General features: G+C 44.4%; 1 protein-coding gene across 1 annotated transcript in view; it reads right to left on the reverse strand.

Moving 5' to 3' along the window:
* The window catches only part of LOC138566975 (endothelial PAS domain-containing protein 1-like), a 423,252-nt gene extending 401,665 nt beyond the window's left edge, over positions 1 to 21,587 (reverse strand). Inside the window, exon 1 of the mRNA XM_069644763.1 lies at positions 21,436 to 21,587. Coding sequence (XP_069500864.1) covers positions 21,436 to 21,461 — 26 coding nt within the window. The 5' untranslated portion in view covers positions 21,462 to 21,587. The remainder of the gene's footprint in view (positions 1 to 21,435) is intronic.
* Positions 21,588 to 21,775: the final 188 nt, after the last annotated feature.

Raw genomic sequence — 21,775 nt, forward strand, 5'->3', positions numbered from 1 at the left:
TGTAATTATACCTTTTAATGAATAGCCAGCATATTCCTTAACAAACTTACGCACCATCATAGTAATTTGCTTGGCCCTCCTAATTCTGTTCTCAATGAGATACCTGTATCCAATTTTACAGTTAAAGAAGACACCAGGATATTTATTTAGCTCTGTATATTCTACATTACCCCATGATGCTTCCACTTTTACTCTATTAACCTTTTTACGGGAGAATAACATGGCCTTAGTTTTTTGCAGGTTAATTGTTAGGCCATGTTCCTCAACACTCCTCCACACCCAAGGCCACCACAACACCTTTCCACACCTATGGCCACCACAAGACCCCTCCACAAACACAACCACCACAACAAACCGATTTACCACCACTCAGCACCATTACCCCCTACACCTCCACACCATCACTCCATTCCACTCTACACCACTACTCTACATCATTATACCACCTACACCTCCACACCACCGCACAACTTCATTCTATTACAGCACTCCACAACAGTTTCCCACCATGTCACCACTCCACACTTCCATTCCTTGCCACCACTCCCAGACACCACCCTCCATCCCTCCACTCTATGCCACCCATATCTATGCCAGCACCCGTGCCATCACTCCATGCCCGCACCTAATGCTACCACTCCATGCCATCACTCCAGCACTCGACCCCACCACTTCTCTCCCACTCTAACTGCTTTCCTCCACTTTCCCCGCAACCCTCATTCTACCCCATCAACCAATTTCCACCCCACACCCTAACCACATCCCTACCCTCAACCACCATTCCTTACCTTTGTCTATTCACACCACACTCTACCCTGGGCACTCCAAATATTCCCCCATGTCTGACTCTTCTCTACCCACCCAGCCTAACTCACGCCGCTATACCATACCGCCCCCTTTAGCTCCCACACACACCTCACCCCTCCCCACTGCACCATACACCACTTTACCACCACTTTACCTACATCACACAGGACCACCCACCCTACCATACGCACCATACAGCCACCCACCATAGAGCCACCACTTATCCCCACGAACCCACTGACCCCAGCTCACCTCTGCCTACCTCATTGTAACTTATCCATGTCTACCATGCTCACCCTTGCTTACTGCCTGCCACCTTAGGCCATCCCTTTTCCCTTAGCTCACCACTGACCCGTGCCCCTAGTTCACACATAAAATCACCATGAATACCGTAAAAGTTCATGTCTGTAAGTTAGTTTGTTGACATGTAAAATGAGTAATACGCATGGTAAAAAGACTTCTGTACACCATTGAAGCTAAATCTTTCTACTATGTCTATTACTAATGTTATTTGCCTGTAGATCTAAGGTGCAGACATGTTTCGAATTACTGGGAAGAAGAGCCCACGTATTTACTGTATTCTTAACAATATAAATGTAAAAGGCAATAAAAAAACAGCAAATTCCCAAACTGGTGCCTTTCCAAGTGCTTGTTTTATGTGTGTTCGTTTTAGAAATGTGCAGGTCGCCTAATCCTTAGAGGTGACCTGTGTATTTCATGGGGGCTGTACAGGTGCGCAAAAGCGCTGGGAAGCAACTTTGCATACTTTAGTGCTTAGAGCGTTCTCCCAATACTAAGGTTTGACTGCCTCCCACCACCCAGGAGGGTTCTGTAAGCACATTTGACAGCGACAGGCTCTTAAACTTGCTCAAAAGCATTTTTATTTCGGCTCAAGAGAGGGAATGTAAGCAGAGCAGTAGCGGTTCCACTTAAAAAAAAAGCATGACAAAGTCAGGATTTACTCTGTAATGCAATGCAAATCCCCCCCCGTCCCTTTTCCATTCAGACCCAGGGCGATGTTTTTGTGTTATGTACATTTTTTAAAAAGTGTGTTTTAAAATGTGTAGAACTTCCCCCTGATTTGAGGGGGTAAAAACCCCCTTTTTGCTCCAACCAGTGCCTGCTCGGGGCACTGAATCGGTCTTGGTATCGGTTATGGACGATCTTGTGAGGCTAGCTGACCTGGGTGGAGAAGGCGTCCTGATATTGTTGGATCTGTCGGCCTCCTTTGACACCATAGATCATACCATCTTGCTTTGCAGGCTGTCGCTGGCTGGCATCTCTGGGGTGGTGCTGGATTGTTTTCAGTCCTTTTTGGCTGATCGGACACAAACTCTGTCTTGCGGACCTTTATGGCATCTCCCTCTCTTGTGGTGTCCATCATTGGGCTGCGCTCTTGTCCATTCTTTTTAATGTATATGCCCAGCCCCTCACTCATCTTATCCAGTCTTTTGGCCTGCGTTGTCACATGTATGCGGACGACACTCAGATCACAGTCCCGCTTAAATTGGACAACCCTTCTGGGGATGCAAATCTCAAGAACTGCCTAAAAGCTGTAGGGGACTGGACTTAAATTGAACAGCGAAAAAACAGAGGTCCTAATTGTCGGCCCGCCATCGGTCATCTCCCTCTGGACACCTGACTTCTGGCCCCCGTCCCTAGGCCGTTTTCCACTACCTGTGACTATGGTAAAACATTGTGGGTGTTAAGATACTGCCATCCCTTTTTATGGAGTCACAGATCAGTGGAATTTGTCAGCAAGGCCATTTTAAGATTTGAGTGCTACGTAAAGTACTTCTGTTCCTCCCTAATGCACTCCGGGCTCCTGTAGTGGCCTCACCGATATTGAATGCACTGAATTATTGCAGTACCTTCTATTTATCTCAACCCGCCTATCTTCTGGATCGGCTACAGGCACTTCAAAACACTGCAGCGCGGGCAGTCCTTGGGCTTTCCTCCATGACCATATCACGTCAGGAAGATGCAACCTCCGTTGGCTCGTGATGACTCAGCGAGTTGATTTCAAGGCACTTTGCCTTGTACATCAGGCCCTTAATGACCAAGGTCCCGACTACCTGCAGCAAAAATGTTGTCGCGCTGTGCCAGCACGGTCGCTTCGCTCTTCCTTGAATTTCCGGATATCAGTGCCAAGATTCCGCCGAGCTAGGTTAGGCAGCAGAGCTTCTTCCATCGCAGATGCACGATCTTGTAATAAGCTCCCTCTGAAACTTTAAAATATTACAGATCTCCTACCCTTCCGCCGCCAGTTGGAAACTGTCCTATTTCAATTAATTTCATTGGTGGACTTTTGCCTATGTTCCCACTGGTTCTCTTTAGTGCCATGATGCTCCCGGGTGTAAGTGCGCTTTATAAATCAGCTTAACATAACATGAGTGGACATTTGAATGTGCTCATTCAAGTGGCCTTTTAGAACAGGACACATATTTTGTTGGGGGAAATGATGAGAAGGAAGACTGCATCTCATTTGCACCAAAAAAGGTTTGCAAAATGTGCTTGTCCGCATCTGCCAGGGAGCAAGGTCGGCAACACATGGGCCTTTCCAGAGATACAACATTATAGACCTCGTTACAGTTTGGGCGGTGCAGTGAAAATGCTGTGGTAATATCATTACAACCACATTACCGCACTTCCCAACTGTGAGTTTGGGGGTAGGGTGGAGGAAAAACCTCCAGCAAGAAGCTGGAGATAATTCCACCACCTAACTGCCCGACATCGGCCAATTTGGAGGTATTACTGACGGCGGTAATGCTGCCAAAATCCCCTGTGGAGTCCTATGGACTCCAATTAATGGGGACCTACAGCGCCTACTGCAACATGTAATACTGCTGTACCGAGTGACAGTAACGGTAATATAGTTTGGTGATATCTCTGCAGATTTACCACAGAAATGCCACCAAATGTATAATGAGGCCTTGTTTGTGGTGGAGAAGCCCCAGAGGTCTCTGAGAGTTCCAGCCTAACTGTTCATGCACGCACAGGACTGTAGCTCTGCATGATTCAGCAGTGGAGATGTATCAAGGTCTTGACCTGGTGGCCCGCCATAGAGGCAGAACCTAGGGAAAGAAGTGATTTATACCTCCTCTGCTTGCTTTCTATTTCATGCATATGTCAATAAGACGCTAAAGGGACTGGGAGAAGCAAAACTGCAAGTAGGGAGAAGAAGGGCTAACTATTAAAGTGTGGTTGCGAGTATTTGAGAGAGTGTTTATAGAGCTGCCACAGCATGGCATTTAGTTGAAGTACATCTGATTGACATGCGTTACCATCCACACATGCTAGGGAGTGTGTTTATGGGGATGTGAGGGTAAAGCCTCTACCTGTCACTGCCAGTGAGGCGTTGGGTGCTACCAGGGTATGTTGCTATGTTCTTGGTTAACTTTGAAAGGGCCCTAGGAACATTTCCGGGGTCAATTTCAAGCTGTCATGACACTGTTTTTTGTGCGGGGGGTGGGTGATTCATTTGAACCTGGCAAGATATTTTTCTTGGAACGAAGCCTTGGTATGATAACTTTTCAAAATGGGGACAATGTGAACGTGGCATGACACTGTCTCAACTGGCATGACACTATTCTCCAGGCACTATGGTACTGGTAAGGTAATTTGTTTTGGGCAATTTTAAATCTTCACATTTTGTTTAATGATAGTAACAATATGCGTGTTTTGGGCAATATGAAACTAGCATGAACCGCCTAAATTGGCATGTCAATTTTCTTGGACAATGTGAAACTAACCTGGTAATTTTCTGGAGACAATGTGAAACTGGCCTATTGATTTTCTAGAGTGTTTGTAAACCTGGTATAGTATCTTTGCTGGGTAAATATGAAGTGGCATGGCATTTTCTGGGGGAATGCAACCCTGGCAGCAATGAGAACATGAAATGTGTGTCAGCACCCTGGATAACTTGAACAATATTTGAATAAACTTTGATAACAAGGTTCCATGCCAGAGGAGACACTTTAGACCACGGCATCGATTTCACTTTAGTTTTAATTCAGACCATTCAGTTCCATTTAAGTGACCCAAGACTGAAACTCCCAAATGTCATTGTTGAAAAATGTAAACATGAAAGTAATCTGGCATATAGTGGCAGCACAGAGGTAAAATATAGCAATTGGAAAAATGACACCTTAAATCCTTCAGCGAGGACCCAATGGAGAGCAAGTCTAATGCCTGCAGGCATGGTAGTTCCTGCTCCTACACCATGTATTAAAGTTGCTGCGTTTAAAAAGGTTGAAGTTGTGGCTTGGGATCCAGCTGGTGGTCTGCTGAGATGTGAGCTCTTACCTGTCCCAGCCCTTCTTCTTGGTTTCCCGTTGATTCTCTGGACTAAGTATCCTTGGGGTCTGAAGAGTTTACCTTCAATATACTGATTTTCGTTGCATTTTATTAATTTTCAGAGGAACAATCTCATGCATTATAGGTCCAGTCACAGTAGTTGAGATAGATATAAGTATATGTATTGTCATGATAGTTCAAACTGGCATGCTTTCATGTGATTGGTCTTTTTTTCAGAGCTGGAGTGGCGCGCAATAAAGTGAGCGCTCCTTTAAGGATGTGGCCAAAATATATGTCTACTGTGTCTCCAGTGTTTCCACTGACTGTACAGTTTTCAACAGGACATGCACGTGTTTGGCTGTAGTGAATACATATAAGTGTGTACAGTGTCAGTTTGTATCGCTATAATATTGGACTATCGCATCTGTTCCTATTCAAAACCATTGGCAGTGGCAGGCGAGCCTCCCATTTTGCTACCATTCCAGTCCTCTTTTTTCCTTTCCTGCTTTCTTTTTTCCCCTCCTTTTCTTGTTAACACTCTCTATTCCTGTTTTGTTTTGTCTGCATTCTTTCCTTTCCCACGTTCATTTTCCTCCCTAGCCTTTCTTTTACCCAAACATTCTTTTTGACGTTCTTCACTGGTCCTTAAACTCCTCTTGCCCTCCCATCCCACCACCTTTTCACTCTGGTTGTGTCTCTGCCCTTCTCTTCCTTTCCTTATTTATTTTTGTTATCATTGTTCACCCTATTCTCCTCACCCCTCCCCATTGTGATCACTCCCTTAGACACCCAAATCCCCATTCTAGAAAGAAAGTGGGCCTAGGGAGAAATGGTCACACCTTGTCCCAGGTGGAAAGACTTAGGCTAACGTTGGGGATGGTTAGTTTCACAAAGAGGTGTTCTTGTTTGGAAGGTGTGCGCCTTCTGAAAAACGCTGAGCAGTTAAGCCTTTGGCTATATCATGTGCTGGGCTCAAGTCGAGGGTACACGTGGGTGGACAGAGTCCACTCACGTTTTTCAGAAGGTGGACTCAGCACCCCCCAGCTAAAATGCTAAACATTGAATGTCCGCTTTGAATTTATGAACTAAAGCCAAACTCTGGGATGAAACTACAGTAGTCAGGTTTGCAGGCCAGACACTTCACTACTGCACTATATAACCGGACGAAAAAATAACAAACAACTAAAGGTGAAATGTCCCATTGCGGTACCGCAAGTGCCAGGAAAAACATGTGTATTGGTTCTTGGAGTGTAAAACATGCACACCATTTAACGTTCTCAAAAAAAAACTATTCGAAGAAAACTATTCCTCTCTTTTGTTTGTGTGTGTTGATTTATGAAAGGCAAATGGCATTCGTCCTGTGCAATTTGAGTGCTTATGCAAAGCCAATTTAATGAAATATGCATATTTCACCTAGATATGTTAATTTCGAGTGACGTCACATCCAATAGCGTTTGTTGATGAGTCCCCCCACTTTCATTTTTAGGACCCCTGAATTCCTGTGGCACACATACACCTTTCCCAACTGCTGTCAGTGGATTACTGCTGCTTCTGAATGAATGTGGAAACATGTTCTCTACTCCTCTAGTGACTGACAGGCTTCGGCTGCAACATCACTCGCACATCTGCACCCCACACCGTTTTCTGCTGTACACACCCACAGGGAAGACCCTGTACACAGTTCTTCTAGAGCACAGGAGGGTGGTGGGATATGACACAGAGGGGCAGATTCTGAGCTCATGATCAAAAGGGTGTGGACATATGACATTCTCCCCTCCAATTTCCAACACCACCGTTCTGAAGTGGGTGGAAGTACTGGAGGGAAGATGTGTGCTTTCCGGCAGCAAAAGCTGCTAAAATCACTTGTTGTGGGGTTAACGTGCTCCAGTGGCGTTGTGAACATTTCTAGAAAGGTTGACACTTTTCTAATTTAAGAAAATTGTTTTAAACTTTCATTAAACTAGAAAAAGGGTGCTGCAGTCTACGAAATTGTATATTTATAAAGGGAAAAAGTGTGCAGTGCTGAGGTGCCGTATTTTCATTCCTTTTATTGACATGCTAAACCAGTGCTGCTGGGAGGAGAATCCCCTCCATGTGGCTGCCCTGCATTTCTGATGGTTGATAGGGCTGTTGTCAAGCCATACATCAGGCGCATACAGAAGATGAGTCGTTCATTTCCCTGCAACACATTCTTTCGTTATCAGAATATGGTGTTTCTAAGGAAAGTTTTCCTTCTTCATGGAAGAACACTTTCCTACGTTTGCATGCATTCAGATTCAGCCCCAGAATCACTCCGAACAGGAAATCTTTATTATTCCCAGAACCACTCCTGATAATGTTACGCTACAGATTGTTTTCATGATCTTAACAAAGATAAACCTTCTCTACTCACCAACATGCCGTGTGCTGGATGCATGTAAAGCCAACATTAATCTTAACCTGCTTATCTCCCAAGAGGCTTATGAGCGACGTGCAAGTGCATTTTGTGTGTGCTGCCCTTCTGTGGACCCTGTGATCCTAATCTAATAAATATGACATCCACATGTATGCGATTCCCCCTAATTCCAGTCCAATTGCGTCTTTACTGGTACTGTTCATCCAAGTTGTATGTGGTTTCGTGACTTTCACCTCACTAACTGTGCCTTGTTTTTCTACACCATTTGTAAACACGTTCGTATGGAACAGCTTTTTAGTGTGGGCATATTAGGTAGAAGCCGAAATGATTGCATTAGAATACAGATAGAGAGAAAGGGCATTTGAGGAGGGACACAGTCTCTGGAGGTGTTGTTTGGTTATTTGCCCACCCATTGACTGCCTATGGCCATTTACACTGCCCCTCCCTGCCCAAAGCACCTCCTCATATGAACTCTTTGGGCTCGCTTTTATCAAGCCTTACCAGTAAACTTTAAACGTGAAGTACCTCCCAGTGTTTTTCCAAAGCAGTCTTCTGTTAATGACTTGATTGTAGTTGTAAATGTGATACTGGTTTAATAAAAATGACTTCGAGGTCTGGCTTCACCCACTCTATTTATAAATATTATTCATATCCTTCAATGAATTCCTGTTAAAAACAAGCATTTGAAAGGCCAAACGTTTTGGCTTGTGTTATAAGTATTAGGCATTTGCCAGGCACTGCTATTAGATGCCCATGTACTTGCACCATTTTGCACCTGCTGCCTTCAATACCCATTTAATACCACTACGGCAGTGCCTGGCAACTGCCTGGCAACTGCCTTTCCCGAAGACCAAACGGTTGGCATTGCCAATGCTTGTTTCTGCATAGCAGTGGCTCTGTAACACCTTTCAAGTACATACATTTATCAATCAACACCACCCATGGGGCCAAAATACTATCTCTGCAAACAGGTTTCCTTTTCATGTAACACTGACAGAACAGCAGCTGAACAAGACAATGTAGTTAAGCAATAAAAGACAGATGTACTACATCCCAGAACTTTTACAGCTCCCAGCTGTCCATTTCTGTAGATCATTTGGAGACATAACTCAAGTTAGTACCCGGCGAAAGACAATCAGATTGTTACACGCAATCTGATTGGCTCTCGCCGGGGCTCTACCCGATGTTCAATCCCTTGAAGATTAAGCTTCCTTCACATCCCCAGCGGGTTGTGGCAGCCCCTCAGCCAATGAGGAGTCTCGGAACAGGGTAATCCCTGCTCCGAGCCACCACATGGCTGGAGGCTGCCATCCTTCCACGGCTGGGATTCAGGTAAGTGCCCCCCCCAAACAATCCCCTCCCCGCCCTCCCAATTCCACTTGCCTTCTCTTTGCTCCATTTTCGATAGCGAGCACGCTGGGAACACTTCTGTTCCCAGCGTGTCTGCTCCCGATGGCCGCCCTGGAAAGGGAAAAGGGACTCCTTTTTCCTTCCCTGGCAGCCATTTTTGTAGAATTTTTTTTTTCTGTTTCCGAAATGCCACAGCGGTTTGGAACAGAAAAAGAATGCTATTACCCCGGTCTTGCAGGCCGAGGTACTAATAGCAATAAGCCCCTCGCCGCTGGGGCATTATTCTCATTTTCAGAGGATTGTGATTTGTGTTTATTTTTGTCAGTAGTTTGTATAAGGTTTGAAATAAACCAATACAATAAAAAAAAGAAAACAATCAAATTATACACCCAAAAACCAACATTAAACCACGGATGCAAAAACACTTTACTAGATGGTACTGCAGATACTTAAAGCAAGCCAGGTCTATTGGATAAAAGCACTATATTATTATCAGATAAATACATACATACATTGCTTCTACCAATACTTGCTGGTAGACATTTCCTGGTGCTGGTCCAGGGTGGAACAATCTCTTTGTCCAAAAAGGGATGTTGAAATAATTATATATGAAAATGTTAACACCCACTTATGGCCTCATTACGTCACAGTCCAGTGCATACCCAACTGTGTGGGCGAAGTGGAATAATACCTTGCAGCAGCCGGGTGTGAGGATCTTGTGCCCTCCATCTCTCTTTAGATGTGTGTGATTTGGCCACTTGAGAACTGCTGTGCCCTGATTGGCTATCTGCTGTCCATTCACGTTGAGATGAGCAGCAGGAAATGACGGGGGAGGAAGTGGTTATCTATAATCGAACATAATGTTTATTTTCTACTGCCCGTAAATATGTGTGCACTCACTTTATTTTCTCAACACAAAAGTAAATCGTCAAGACATTATCCAACAAGCACGTGCATTTCATCAGTTGAAAAGTCAAAGAAAAGCGTCAAGGACGTATGGATTTTAATTCTTTTTGAGCATCATTATTGGATTATTGATATTAATAAGAAATTGGCGACCGAACTCAACAGTCCCCCCTTTCCTAGCCTTTTCTCTGATGCATACGCACACCACCGTGTTTTTTTTTTGTTTTGGCTCAGAGCAACGCTGGGACAGAGATGGCATGCGCGGCGGGACACACATCCTGTGGGTGTTGTTTGGTAATTTACCCACCCACTGACGGCCTATAGCCATGCTAATCACTACGCAAAATGCCCACTCACTACTTGCCCCTGCACACCCAAAACACATTTTCCCGGGATCTCTTTGAGCTAGTTCTATAAAGCAGTAACATCAATGCTGGCCTGCCAGTTTTATTTCTAAGAAGCCCGTAATGGCTTAATTGCTGCAACAGAAGATGCCCTGCATAACATGTCTCAACCAAGTGTCCCTTCAGCCACTTGATTTATGCGTCAGTTCTCTGCACTGGAGTCCTCTTAAAGGTAAGCACTGACAAAGCCCCCCCCGTTCTTGCTTGTGTTTCGGTATTAGGTATTTGCCAGGCACTGCTAACACAAGCCCAGATAATCACACCATTATCACTCGGGTAGGTAATACCTTTATGGCAGTTCCTGGCAAATTCCGAACCGCATGCCTAAACAAAAGCCCAAACTGTTGGCTTTGCCAATGCTTGTTTTTTCGGTGTGGGGGCAGGTTTTCAGGGTAGCGGGGGAGGGGGAAAGGCAGTAAATGGAAGGGCTTACCAAAGGAACCCCATGGGACATTGATTTCATTCATGTCTTAGGAAATACACACAGCAACATGACTTTATTTGTGTAGTAACACAATCATGTCTTGTGATAGCCAGTAACCACGATTACATGGAGGGCATAAGAAATATAGTGGTCTGTCTGCACATAGGATATATAAGAGACTGTACAGGGCCTGACTTCCACAATCTGACATCAAAATAATGATTTACTAGCAGAAGTACACGTTCTCCAGACAGGTTCTATAGACAGACATGATAACACTGATCCTGTAGGTCGCTGTTCCAATTCGCTTATCGTTTGATGTGCTTTGCACCCTGAAGTGAACTGCACTGAGAATGGGCGCGTGTGACTGACTGGCGTGCCCCAGAACAGACGTTGGGGGAAGGCGAGGGTTGGTGTGCTGCTGCATACTGGGACCTTCTGTGCTCTCTCCCCACATGTCGCCTCACCCTGGTGTGGTGCAGTTCATTGCAGTGCATTGTGGTGCAAATATCCTGGAAACGGTGCATCATAGGGTCTGGACTTCAAGTTTTGTTTCTCGTGTCGGGACCAGTCCTTCTACGACAACATTAATGTTTTGCCAATTTCTGGCAACCGTCTTATGTGCGAAGGTGCTGAAATCCAGGGAAAGGGATGGGGTGTCCAAATGTTATGTAGCCAGTAATGTCCGGAGAGTCCTAACAGGTAACTATGCAAAATGTGGTTTAGTTTGGTGAAACGTTGGGGAATTGTATAAGGAACAACGCTTCGCCAAGCCTCAAAGCCACAAACAAGTCTTGACTTGTGCTGAAATTCGGGGAATAGGGTGGGGTGTCCAAATGTCTTGTAAAGTAATGCCCAGAGGGTCCTAATGGGTAACTATGCAAAATATGGTGCAGGTTGGTGAAACGGTGTGGAATTGTATATGTAACAATGCTTCGCCAAGCAAAAAACCCACAAACCCACAAATGTTGACTTTTGCTGAAATCCAGGGCAAGGGGTTTGGTGTCCAAATGTCATGCAGCTAGTAATGTCTGGAGAGTCCTAACAGGTAACTGTGCAAAATGTGGTTTAGTTTGGTGAAACGTTGGGGAATTGTATAAGGAACAACGCTTCGCCAAGCCTCAAAGCCACAAACAAGTCTTGACTTGTGCTGAAATTCGGGGAATAGGGTGGGGTGTCCAAATGTCTTGTAAAGTAATGCCCAGAGGGTCCTAATGGGTAACTATGCAAAATATGGTGCAGGTTGGTGAAACGGTGTGGAATTGTATATGTAACAATGCTTCGCCAAGCAAAAAACCCACAAACCCACAAATGTTGACTTTTGCTGAAATCCAGGGCAAGGGGTTTGGTGTCCAAATGTTATGTAGCCAGTAATGTCCGGAGAGTCCTAACAGGTAACTATGCAAAATGTGGTTTAGTTTGGTGAAACGTTGGGGAATTGTATAAGGAACAACGCTTCGCCAAGCCTCAAAGCCACAAACAAGTCTTGACTTGTGCTGAAATTCGGGGAATAGGGTGGGGTGTCCAAATGTCTTGTAAAGTAATGCCCAGAGGGTCCTAATGGGTAACGATGCAAAATATGTTGCAGGTTGGTGAAACGGTGTGGAATTGTATATGTAACAATGCTTCGCCAAGCAAAAAACCCACAAACCCACAAATGTTGACTTTTGCTGAAATCCAGGGCAAGGGGTTTGGTGTCCAAATGTTATGTAGCCAGTAATGTCCGGAGAGTCCTAACAGGTAACTATGCAAAATGTGGTTTAGTTTGGTGAAACGTTGGGGAATTGTATAAGGAACAACGCTTCGCCAAGCCTCAAAGCCACAAACAAGTCTTGACTTGTGCTGAAATTCGGGGAATAGGGTGGGGTGTCCAAATGTCTTGTAAAGTAATGCCCAGAGGGTCCTAATGGGTAACTATGCAAAATATGGTGCAGGTTGGTGAAACGGTGTGGAATTGTATATGTAACAATGCTTCGCCAAGCAAAAAACCCACAAACCCACAAATGTTGACTTTTGCTGAAATCCAGGGCAAGGGGTTTGGTGTCCAAATGTTATGTAGCCAGTAATGTCTGGAGAGTCCTAACAGGTAACTATGCAAAATGTGGTTTAGTTTGGTGAAACGTTGGGGAATTGTATAAGGAACAACGCTTCGCCAAGCCTCAAAGCCACAAACAAGTCTTGACTTGTGCTGAAATTCGGGGAATAGGGTGGGGTGTCCAAATGTCTTGTAAAGTAATGCCCAGAGGGTCCTAATGGGTAACGATGCAAAATATGTTGCAGGTTGGTGAAACGGTGTGGAATTGTATATGTAACAATGCTTCGCCAAGCAAAAAACCCACAAACCCACAAATGTTGACTTTTGCTGAAATCCAGGGCAAGGGGTTTGGTGTCCAAATGTTATGTAGCCAGTAATGTCCGGAGAGTCCTAACAGGTAACTATGCAAAATGTGGTTTAGTTTGGTGAAACGTTGGGGAATTGTATAAGGAACAACGCTTCGCCAAGCCTCAAAGCCACAAACAAGTCTTGACTTGTGCTGAAATTCGGGGAATAGGGTGGGGTGTCCAAATGTCTTGTAAAGTAATGCCCAGAGGGTCCTAATGGGTAACTATGCAAAATATGGTGCAGGTTGGTGAAACGGTGTGGAATTGTATATGTAACAATGCTTCGCCAAGCAAAAAACCCACAAACCCACAAATGTTGACTTTTGCTGAAATCCAGGGCAAGGGGTTTGGTGTCCAAATGTTATGTAGCCAGTAATGTCTGGAGAGTCCTAACAGGTAACTATGCAAAATGTGGTTTAGTTTGGTGAAACGTTGGGGAATTGTATAAGGAACAACGCTTCGCCAAGCCTCAAAGCCACAAACAAGTCTTGACTTGTGCTGAAATTCGGGGAATAGGGTGGGGTGTCCAAATGTCTTGTAAAGTAATGCCCAGAGGGTCCTAATGGGTAACTATGCAAAATATGGTGCAGGTTGGTGAAACGGTGTGGAATTGTATATGTAACAATGCTTCGCCAAGCAAAAAACCCACAAACCCACAAATGTTGACTTTTGCTGAAATCCAGGGCAAGGGGTTTGGTGTCCAAATGTTATGTAGCCAGTAATGTCTGGAGAGTCCTAACAGGTAACTATGCAAAATGTGGTTTAGTTTGGTGAAACGTTGGGGAATTGTATAAGGAACAACGCTTCGCCAAGCCTCAAAGCCACAAACAAGTCTTGACTTGTGCTGAAATTCGGGGAATAGGGTGGGGTGTCCAAATGTCTTGTAAAGTAATGCCCAGAGGGTCCTAATGGGTAACTATGCAAAATATGGTGCAGGTTGGTGAAACGGTGTGGAATTGTATATGTAACAATGCTTCGCCAAGCAAAAAACCCACAAACCCACAAATGTTGACTTTTGCTGAAATCCAGGGCAAGGGGTTTGGTGTCCAAATGTTATGTAGCCAGTAATGTCCGGAGAGTCCTAACAGGTAACTATGCAAAATGTGGTTTAGTTTGGTGAAACGTTGGGGAATTGTATAAGGAACAACGCTTCGCCAAGCCTCAAAGCCACAAACAAGTCTTGACTTGTGCTGAAATTCGGGGAATAGGGTGGGGTGTCCAAATGTCTTGTAAAGTAATGCCCAGAGGGTCCTAATGGGTAACTATGCAAAATATGGTGCAGGTTGGTGAAACGGTGTGGAATTGTATATGTAACAATGCTTCGCCAAGCAAAAAACCCACAAACCCACAAATGTTGACTTTTGCTGAAATCCAGGGCAAGGGGTTTGGTGTCCAAATGTTATGTAGCCAGTAATGTCCGGAGAGTCCTAACAGGTAACTATGCAAAATGTGGTTTAGTTTGGTGAAACGTTGGGGAATTGTATAAGGAACAACGCTTCGCCAAGCCTCAAAGCCACAAACAAGTCTTGACTTGTGCTGAAATTCGGGGAATAGGGTGGGGTGTCCAAATGTCTTGTAAAGTAATGCCCAGAGGGTCCTAATGGGTAACTATGCAAAATATGGTGCAGGTTGGTGAAACGGTGTGGAATTGTATATGTAACAATGCTTCGCCAAGCAAAAAACCCACAAACCCACAAATGTTGACTTTTGCTGAAATCCAGGGCAAGGGGTTTGGTGTCCAAATGTCATGCAGCTAGTAATGTCTGGAGAGTCCTAACAGGTAACTGTGCAAAATGTGGTTTAGTTTGGTGAAACGTTGGGGAATTGTATAAGGAACAACGCTTCGCCAAGCCTCAAAGCCACAAACAAGTCTTGACTTGTGCTGAAATTCGGGGAATAGGGTGGGGTGTCCAAATGTCTTGTAAAGTAATGCCCAGAGGGTCCTAATGGGTAACTATGCAAAATATGGTGCAGGTTGGTGAAACGGTGTGGAATTGTATATGTAACAATGCTTCGCCAAGCAAAAAACCCACAAACCCACAAATGTTGACTTTTGCTGAAATCCAGGGCAAGGGGTTTGGTGTCCAAATGTTATGTAGCCAGTAATGTCCGGAGAGTCCTAACAGGTAACTATGCAAAATGTGGTTTAGTTTGGTGAAACGTTGGGGAATTGTATAAGGAACAACGCTTCGCCAAGCCTCAAAGCCACAAACAAGTCTTGACTTGTGCTGAAATTCGGGGAATAGGGTGGGGTGTCCAAATGTCTTGTAAAGTAATGCCCAGAGGGTCCTAATGGGTAACTATGCAAAATATGGTGCAGGTTGGTGAAACGGTGTGGAATTGTATATGTAACAATGCTTCGCCAAGCAAAAAACCCACAAACCCACAAATGTTGACTTTTGCTGAAATCCAGGGCAAGGGGTTTGGTGTCCAAATGTTATGTAGCCAGTAATGTCTGGAGAGTCCTAACAGGTAACTGTGCAAAATGTGGTTTAGTTTGGTGAAACGTTGGGGAATTGTATAAGGAACAACGCTTCGCCAAGCCTCAAAGCCACAAACAAGTCTTGACTTGTGCTGAAATTCGGGGAATAGGGTGGGGTGTCCAAATGTCTTGTAAAGTAATGCCCAGAGGGTCCTAATGGGTAACTATGCAAAATATGGTGCAGGTTGGTGAAACGGTGTGGAATTGTATATGTAACAATGCTTCGCCAAGCAAAAAACCCACAAACCCACAAATGTTGACTTTTGCTGAAATCCAGGGCAAGGGGTTTGGTGTCCAAATGTTATGTAGCCAGTAATGTCCGGAGAGTCCTAACAGGTAACTATGCAAAATGTGGTTTAGTTTGGTGAAACGTTGGGGAATTGTATAAGGAACAACGCTTCGCCAAGCCTCAAAGCCACAAACAAGTCTTGACTTGTGCTGAAATTCGGGGAATAGGGTGGGGTGTCCAAATGTCTTGTAAAGTAATGCCCAGAGGGTCCTAATGGGTAACTATGCAAAATATGGTGCAGGTTGGTGAAACGGTGTGGAATTGTATATGTAACAATGCTTCGCCAAGCAAAAAACCCACAAACCCACAAATGTTGACTTTTGCTGAAATCCAGGGCAAGGGGTTTGGTGTCCAAATGTTATGTAGCCAGTAATGTCCGGAGAGTCCTAACAGGTAACTATGCAAAATGTGGTTTAGTTTGGTGAAACGTTGGGGAATTGTATAAGGAACAACGCTTCGCCAAGCCTCAAAGCCACAAACAAATCTTGACTTGTGCTGAAATTCGGGGAATAGGGTGGGGTGTCCAAATGTCTTGTAAAGTAATGCCCAAAGGGTCCTAATGGGTAACGATGCAAAATATGGTGCAGGTTGGTGAAACGGTGTGGAATTGTATATGTAACAATGCTTCGCCAAGCAAAAAACCCACAAACCCACAAATGTTGACTTTTGCTGAAATCCAGGGCAAGGGGTTTGGTGTCCAAATGTTATGTAGCCAGTAATGTCAGGAGGGTCTGAACAGGGAGCTATCCAAACGTTGGTGCAGATTTGTGAAACAGTGTGGAATTGTATAAGGAGCAACGCTTTGCCACAAACCCAAAAACCCACAAATGAGGACTTTTGCCGAAATCTGGGGAAAGGAGTAGGGTGTCCAAATGTCATGTAGCCAGTAATGCCCAGAGGATCCTAACAGGCAACTATGCAAAATGTGGTGCAGACTGGTGAAAAGGTGTGGAATTGTATAAGGAACAACGCTTTGCCACAGATCCCACTACAAGAAAATTTAGATTTACATATATATAGATAGTATACAAACAAGTTGCTCAGTGAAGAGTGATATAGAGCTGTAAGGCTTTCAGGGATATTTCTATGTGTCCAATTGCAAATTCAGCATCATCCATTTAAGAGCAGTTATGCTACAGACAGATCTCTTTGCAACAATTAGAGGTCTGCAGTGTGCACCATACGAATATTGTATAAAGTTGGCATGAACATGCGAGCAGGGCCCCTAGGAATTGCAGGACCCTGGCCGGCGTAAGAGTTGTGTGCCCCCCTAATTTGCATATGTAGTGACCTCACAGAAAATGACATCACAGAATTTTTCTTTGATACTTGAGGGGATTTACTATCTACTTCTTTTTCTTTGCCGTCCTTGGTTCCTATTGTATCTTCTTCACTTTCTCCTAACTTCTTCCGGCATGTTCTTCGGAATCTGGGCCCCTATGAGCTCACTGATTCTCTTCTTCTAAACTGCCTTCCTTTGGTCATGATTCTCCAGCTAGTCTAGATGGCATGATCGAGGATTGCAATTCTCCGGTTTTCTCATCTCTTGATGGACTTTGTCATTTGTCGCCATTCACTCCTAAGGGCAGACCCTCTCATACCTGGCTGTCCAGTTCCTTGAAACAACTATGGATTTGTCGACGTAGGGCCCAAGCGGAGACGGCTGAAGCATTGCACTGAAGCCAACTTTCAGGTGTTTTCTTCCCTCCATCATTCCTTCTCTATTTCTTTAACCCAGGCTAAATCAGATTATTTCCATTCTCTTATTCACTCCCAGTCATACTCTCCTAGATTTTTATCCTCTACTCTCAATAAAGCTTTGGCTCCTCCTACTCCTAATCCTTCATTAATTTCTTGTCATGGTTCTAATGATTTCGCACATTTCTTTCTTAACTAAGATTTATAACATTTGTTCTTCTCGTGATCATTCTAGTCCCCCATTTCGATCCTGTTCTTCAAGGATAGTTAACCCAGCCATATCTATTTCTTCCTGTCTTGGATAGTGATGCGTTAGCCACCCTTTCTCATTCTAATCCTACTTTTGCTCCCTCTGAATTTTCTTCCAACTTCCTTCGTTAAGGTTATTTTTCCTTCTTTCTTTTGTTCCCTTCCTTACTTTTTTCTTTTATTTGTCCTTATCATCTGGCTCCTTCCAAGCTTCCTATAAAATACATACTGTAATTCTTTTACTAAAAATGCCCTCACTGAATGCTTTGATCTTGCCAATTAATAGCCATATTGTACTCTTAACTTATCTGTCTAAACTTCTAGAGTTGCCATCATCTTTTTCTCTCACAACAATCTGGTTTCCGTCCGTAACATTCCACAGAAACTGCCCTCCTGTCTGTTTCTAATTCTATTCTTCTTGGATAAAGGCGCTATATAAATACCATAAATAAATAAATAAAATAAAGATCAGGGGGGGTCACAATAAAAGAACTTGCCAGGAGTAAGGCCAGCAACAAACACATTTTATGTTGTCCAATATATGCATGGTCGCTGTTAATATTATATACGGGGTGAGTGAGGCTTTTTTGGAGTAGCGGGCTGTGTGAGCTGAATCACTTGTGGAGACTTCTAATTTTGTCAGATAAGGCATAGTGAGACGACATTTTGGTTACGTGATGGAGGCGGGGGTTTTACAGCAGCCTGCCATTCAGGCCCTTAAACAAATCTTCGCAGCGGTAGTTGGCGGAGACATCGCTTGAAGCAGGCCCTTCTGCAACTTTGGTTTGAAAACACCATCTGACTTTGCAATAAAGTGCAGAATGTTATTGGGTTTTGCTAACTGAAGTTAACTGGGGGGGCGGGGGTTGCATCAGTTTCTTGAGTGCTTTTATTTGCATTGTGTATATATTGCACCCTATTGTGCAAACTAGCAATATGCTTTTAATTCACAAGATATAGATGAGGATTATTTTGCCTGTCCAAAGATATATATGTTATCAATGATTTTTACATAAGGAGAGCTTTACACATAAATCATGTCTCCAGCTGTGGCTGCAGGTTCCAAAGATCTAAGAGCGGTTACTGAGTATGGGGCAGACTGAGCACAGTGCCTCTACTGCAGGACCGCCTCATGGTGCAATCGAAACACAGCTTCAAGTGTTAACAAACTTATCCCGGGACTGGGACCAGGGGTAACAACCTCTCAGGTTTCCAGGTCAGCAGCCTCTTTCTCACGTACCTGGATTGGGGTAAATCATTGACCCACTTGCCCTCTCCTCCCTCCCTTCCTGACCCCCATGTTTGGCTTTCAACAATACGCTGATTTAAAGCGATGACTTAAAAAGTACACATATCATAATTAACCACTTGGACAATATATAAGTCCTTAGAAAAATATATTTAGCAAAAAGAGTACGATTGTAGCGTTATTTCCCCTATCTTGAATGGAATACTATACATACCAAAATAGAATACAGCATGGAGTTATAAAACCTCTTTGCGTTTCGTAAATGTACTTTCAAGACTTAAAGGTTCAGCCCAAAAAATAATGTGTGAAAAGGTAACCTGGTTGTTTTTCATTGTTTGACAAAGACATGCTTCATTTATGATGTGACGAGAACGTGACATTCGATGAAGAAAGAACGCTTTTGGTGACAAGCATAGGCGAACGCAAGGGAGCACGTTTAAAATTTTGAAATTGTGTGATATTTTTGTCTTGACGTAAGGCATAGATTTGTGTGGCAACTGGTCAGTTGTGTGCGCTTTTAGAATAAAAATGCCTCTATTCTCAATTCTTATCACCTAAACATTACAACTTAAGCCCCTGTAGAAATCAATGGCTACTCAACTGAACCATCACATATTTAAGGGCTCGAACTTAAAGACAGGTTTAAGTACTAAAGTATTTACAGGCTCCAGTGGGACCTGCTGTGCACCGACTGCTGCACCACTCGGAAGATGGGGGAGAGCATTTCCCTCCGGGCCTCACTGGAGTTGGGGGGTGAGAGCATCTCTGCTTGGATGATAGGAGACAGACACTCACGCTGGAAGCAGCGCACACTCTCTGAAACACAATGGAACTGATTTACAAAGCCTTTTCCAGCTGGATTGCGCCATTAAAAAACACTTTTGTAAATCAGGCCCAATGTTTTCATTGATATGGACGTGGCAGCTGGTGTCTGCTGGGCCCCCATGCGCGCGGGGACCTGGGCCACAGCACAGACTGCCCATGCCCAGGGCTGGCCTTGCATGTGGGGATTCCCATGTCCTGACGAAGGCCTTTTCAATACACAGACACAATTCTTGTTATATGTTAATGGGGAGTGTAAATGGGAATAGCAGACAGCATTCAGACATATTGTGGTGCGATCAGGTCAAATATTAACAGTCTCAGGCGTAGCCCACCTGTCTGTGTGCTGTGTGTCAAGCTATGAAAAGTTAGGAATGTAACAGTAAATAAGGCACACCTTGCATGGAGGTATACACTTGTCACTTTTGTATACATGTAAGATATTTTAGCATCAGCCTAATACAGCTATTTTCTATGTCATTTTTCACATGTATTTTTGGACAAATAAAATAAATTCTACATTTTGTAAACTATGTATTCTGGCAAGGTTTCTGCACAAATTGGCAGAAGAATGTGAATGAGGTGCATGAACAAATGAAACCCATGTAGACACACACACTCTCACACACACACACACAATATCCATGTGGCAGGCACATTAAACCACTGTGCAGCCTAAATGACGTACAACAAATGCGCAGCCTTTGTCATTAGAAGGGGACACTACTTAGGAATTGATAACACTGGAGAAGAACGCGAAACATGTTGTTGGATAAGTATATATGAGCGCAGAGCTAGAGTCTATTGAGCTGAAATCGGACACAAAATGCAAAACTACTGAAGGCTGTGGCAAAAGTGCGGCAGGGAACCTCGAACCAGCTAGGACTGGCTGCCTCTCGGGTAGTGCGTTAATGCTCGAGGGGCCAGCCCAACCTTCCATCGAGTGTCAGCTTTGCAGGACAGCGTGGGCCCGTTTGATGAGCTAGCACTGATGGGAGTTGTCACCATTGTTGCCGACCAAATGGCTATTACAATGAATTACGTCACAAATGTTGCCAACAAAAGTTCCTCCAGCTCAAAATTGCAAATTGCTATTGCCGACTTCGTACTACTTTTTAGCTGCCCGGGACTTTTTATTCTCAGACTTTGGTTGTCTCTGGTGCATTCAACACGCACCTTTTATCAGCTGCGCATTTATGCCACAAATAGCATGCCTCTGCAGTGCAGGATGCTCAAATGCTTGCAAGGGCCCTGGCTGCCTCGATTTACATGCCCCCAACCCTCATTAATCTTTGCGTGTGGTGTGGAGTCATTTGTTTTGTCATCTGCCACTGCGCCAGAAGCCATTCCTTTTGAACTTTGCAATTAACAACCCGCATTCCCATATTAAGGCCCAGGGGGTGCTCAATAAACACTAGTCAGCCGCCGCCCTTGCCCCAACACCTGAGAAACAGGCCAAACACCTGCATTAAACCATCCCTCACGATTCAAAGTGCGCAACGTTTGTCATGACCCACCGCCCCTCTAAAAGTTACAACTATAATTGTCTCGCGGTGCATATGACGACATTCGGTAAATGCTCTCGCTCTTTAACTTATTTCTCTGATTGAGCTCCCAAGCAAATTAAAAAGTACACGTACAGGACACCCGGAGTATCACCGCGTGGAGCGCCCCCACATTACCTCAGCTTCGTGTTCCTGTCGCTCATCGCAGCGGGCCTCAGATAGACGTCAAGGAAACAGTGTTGTCTGATTCTGGGAACCCGCCCTGCTTCTGCACAGGAGTTTGTGTGCTGATATGAACGCAGCGCTGCAGAGTTGTGACGGGCGCTGTTTTCGACAACCCGAAGACAAGGGCCCCCCGAAGTGCCGCCCTCTGAGCTGGAGCAGCGCCCAGTTCCTCGGTGCGTACCCAGCCGCTACACAATTAGACGGAGAAAGAAAGGCTCCACGCGCTCAGAATATGGCCCAAATCCAAGACAGGAAAACAAGTAAACTCTGGACAAAGAGTTGCAGAGATATC

Source organism: Ambystoma mexicanum, chromosome 2p, assembly GCF_040938575.1.
Source record: "Ambystoma mexicanum isolate Mex_15411 chromosome 2p, UKY_AmexF1_1, whole genome shotgun sequence".
Classification (NCBI taxonomy): Eukaryota; Metazoa; Chordata; class Amphibia; order Caudata; family Ambystomatidae; genus Ambystoma; species Ambystoma mexicanum.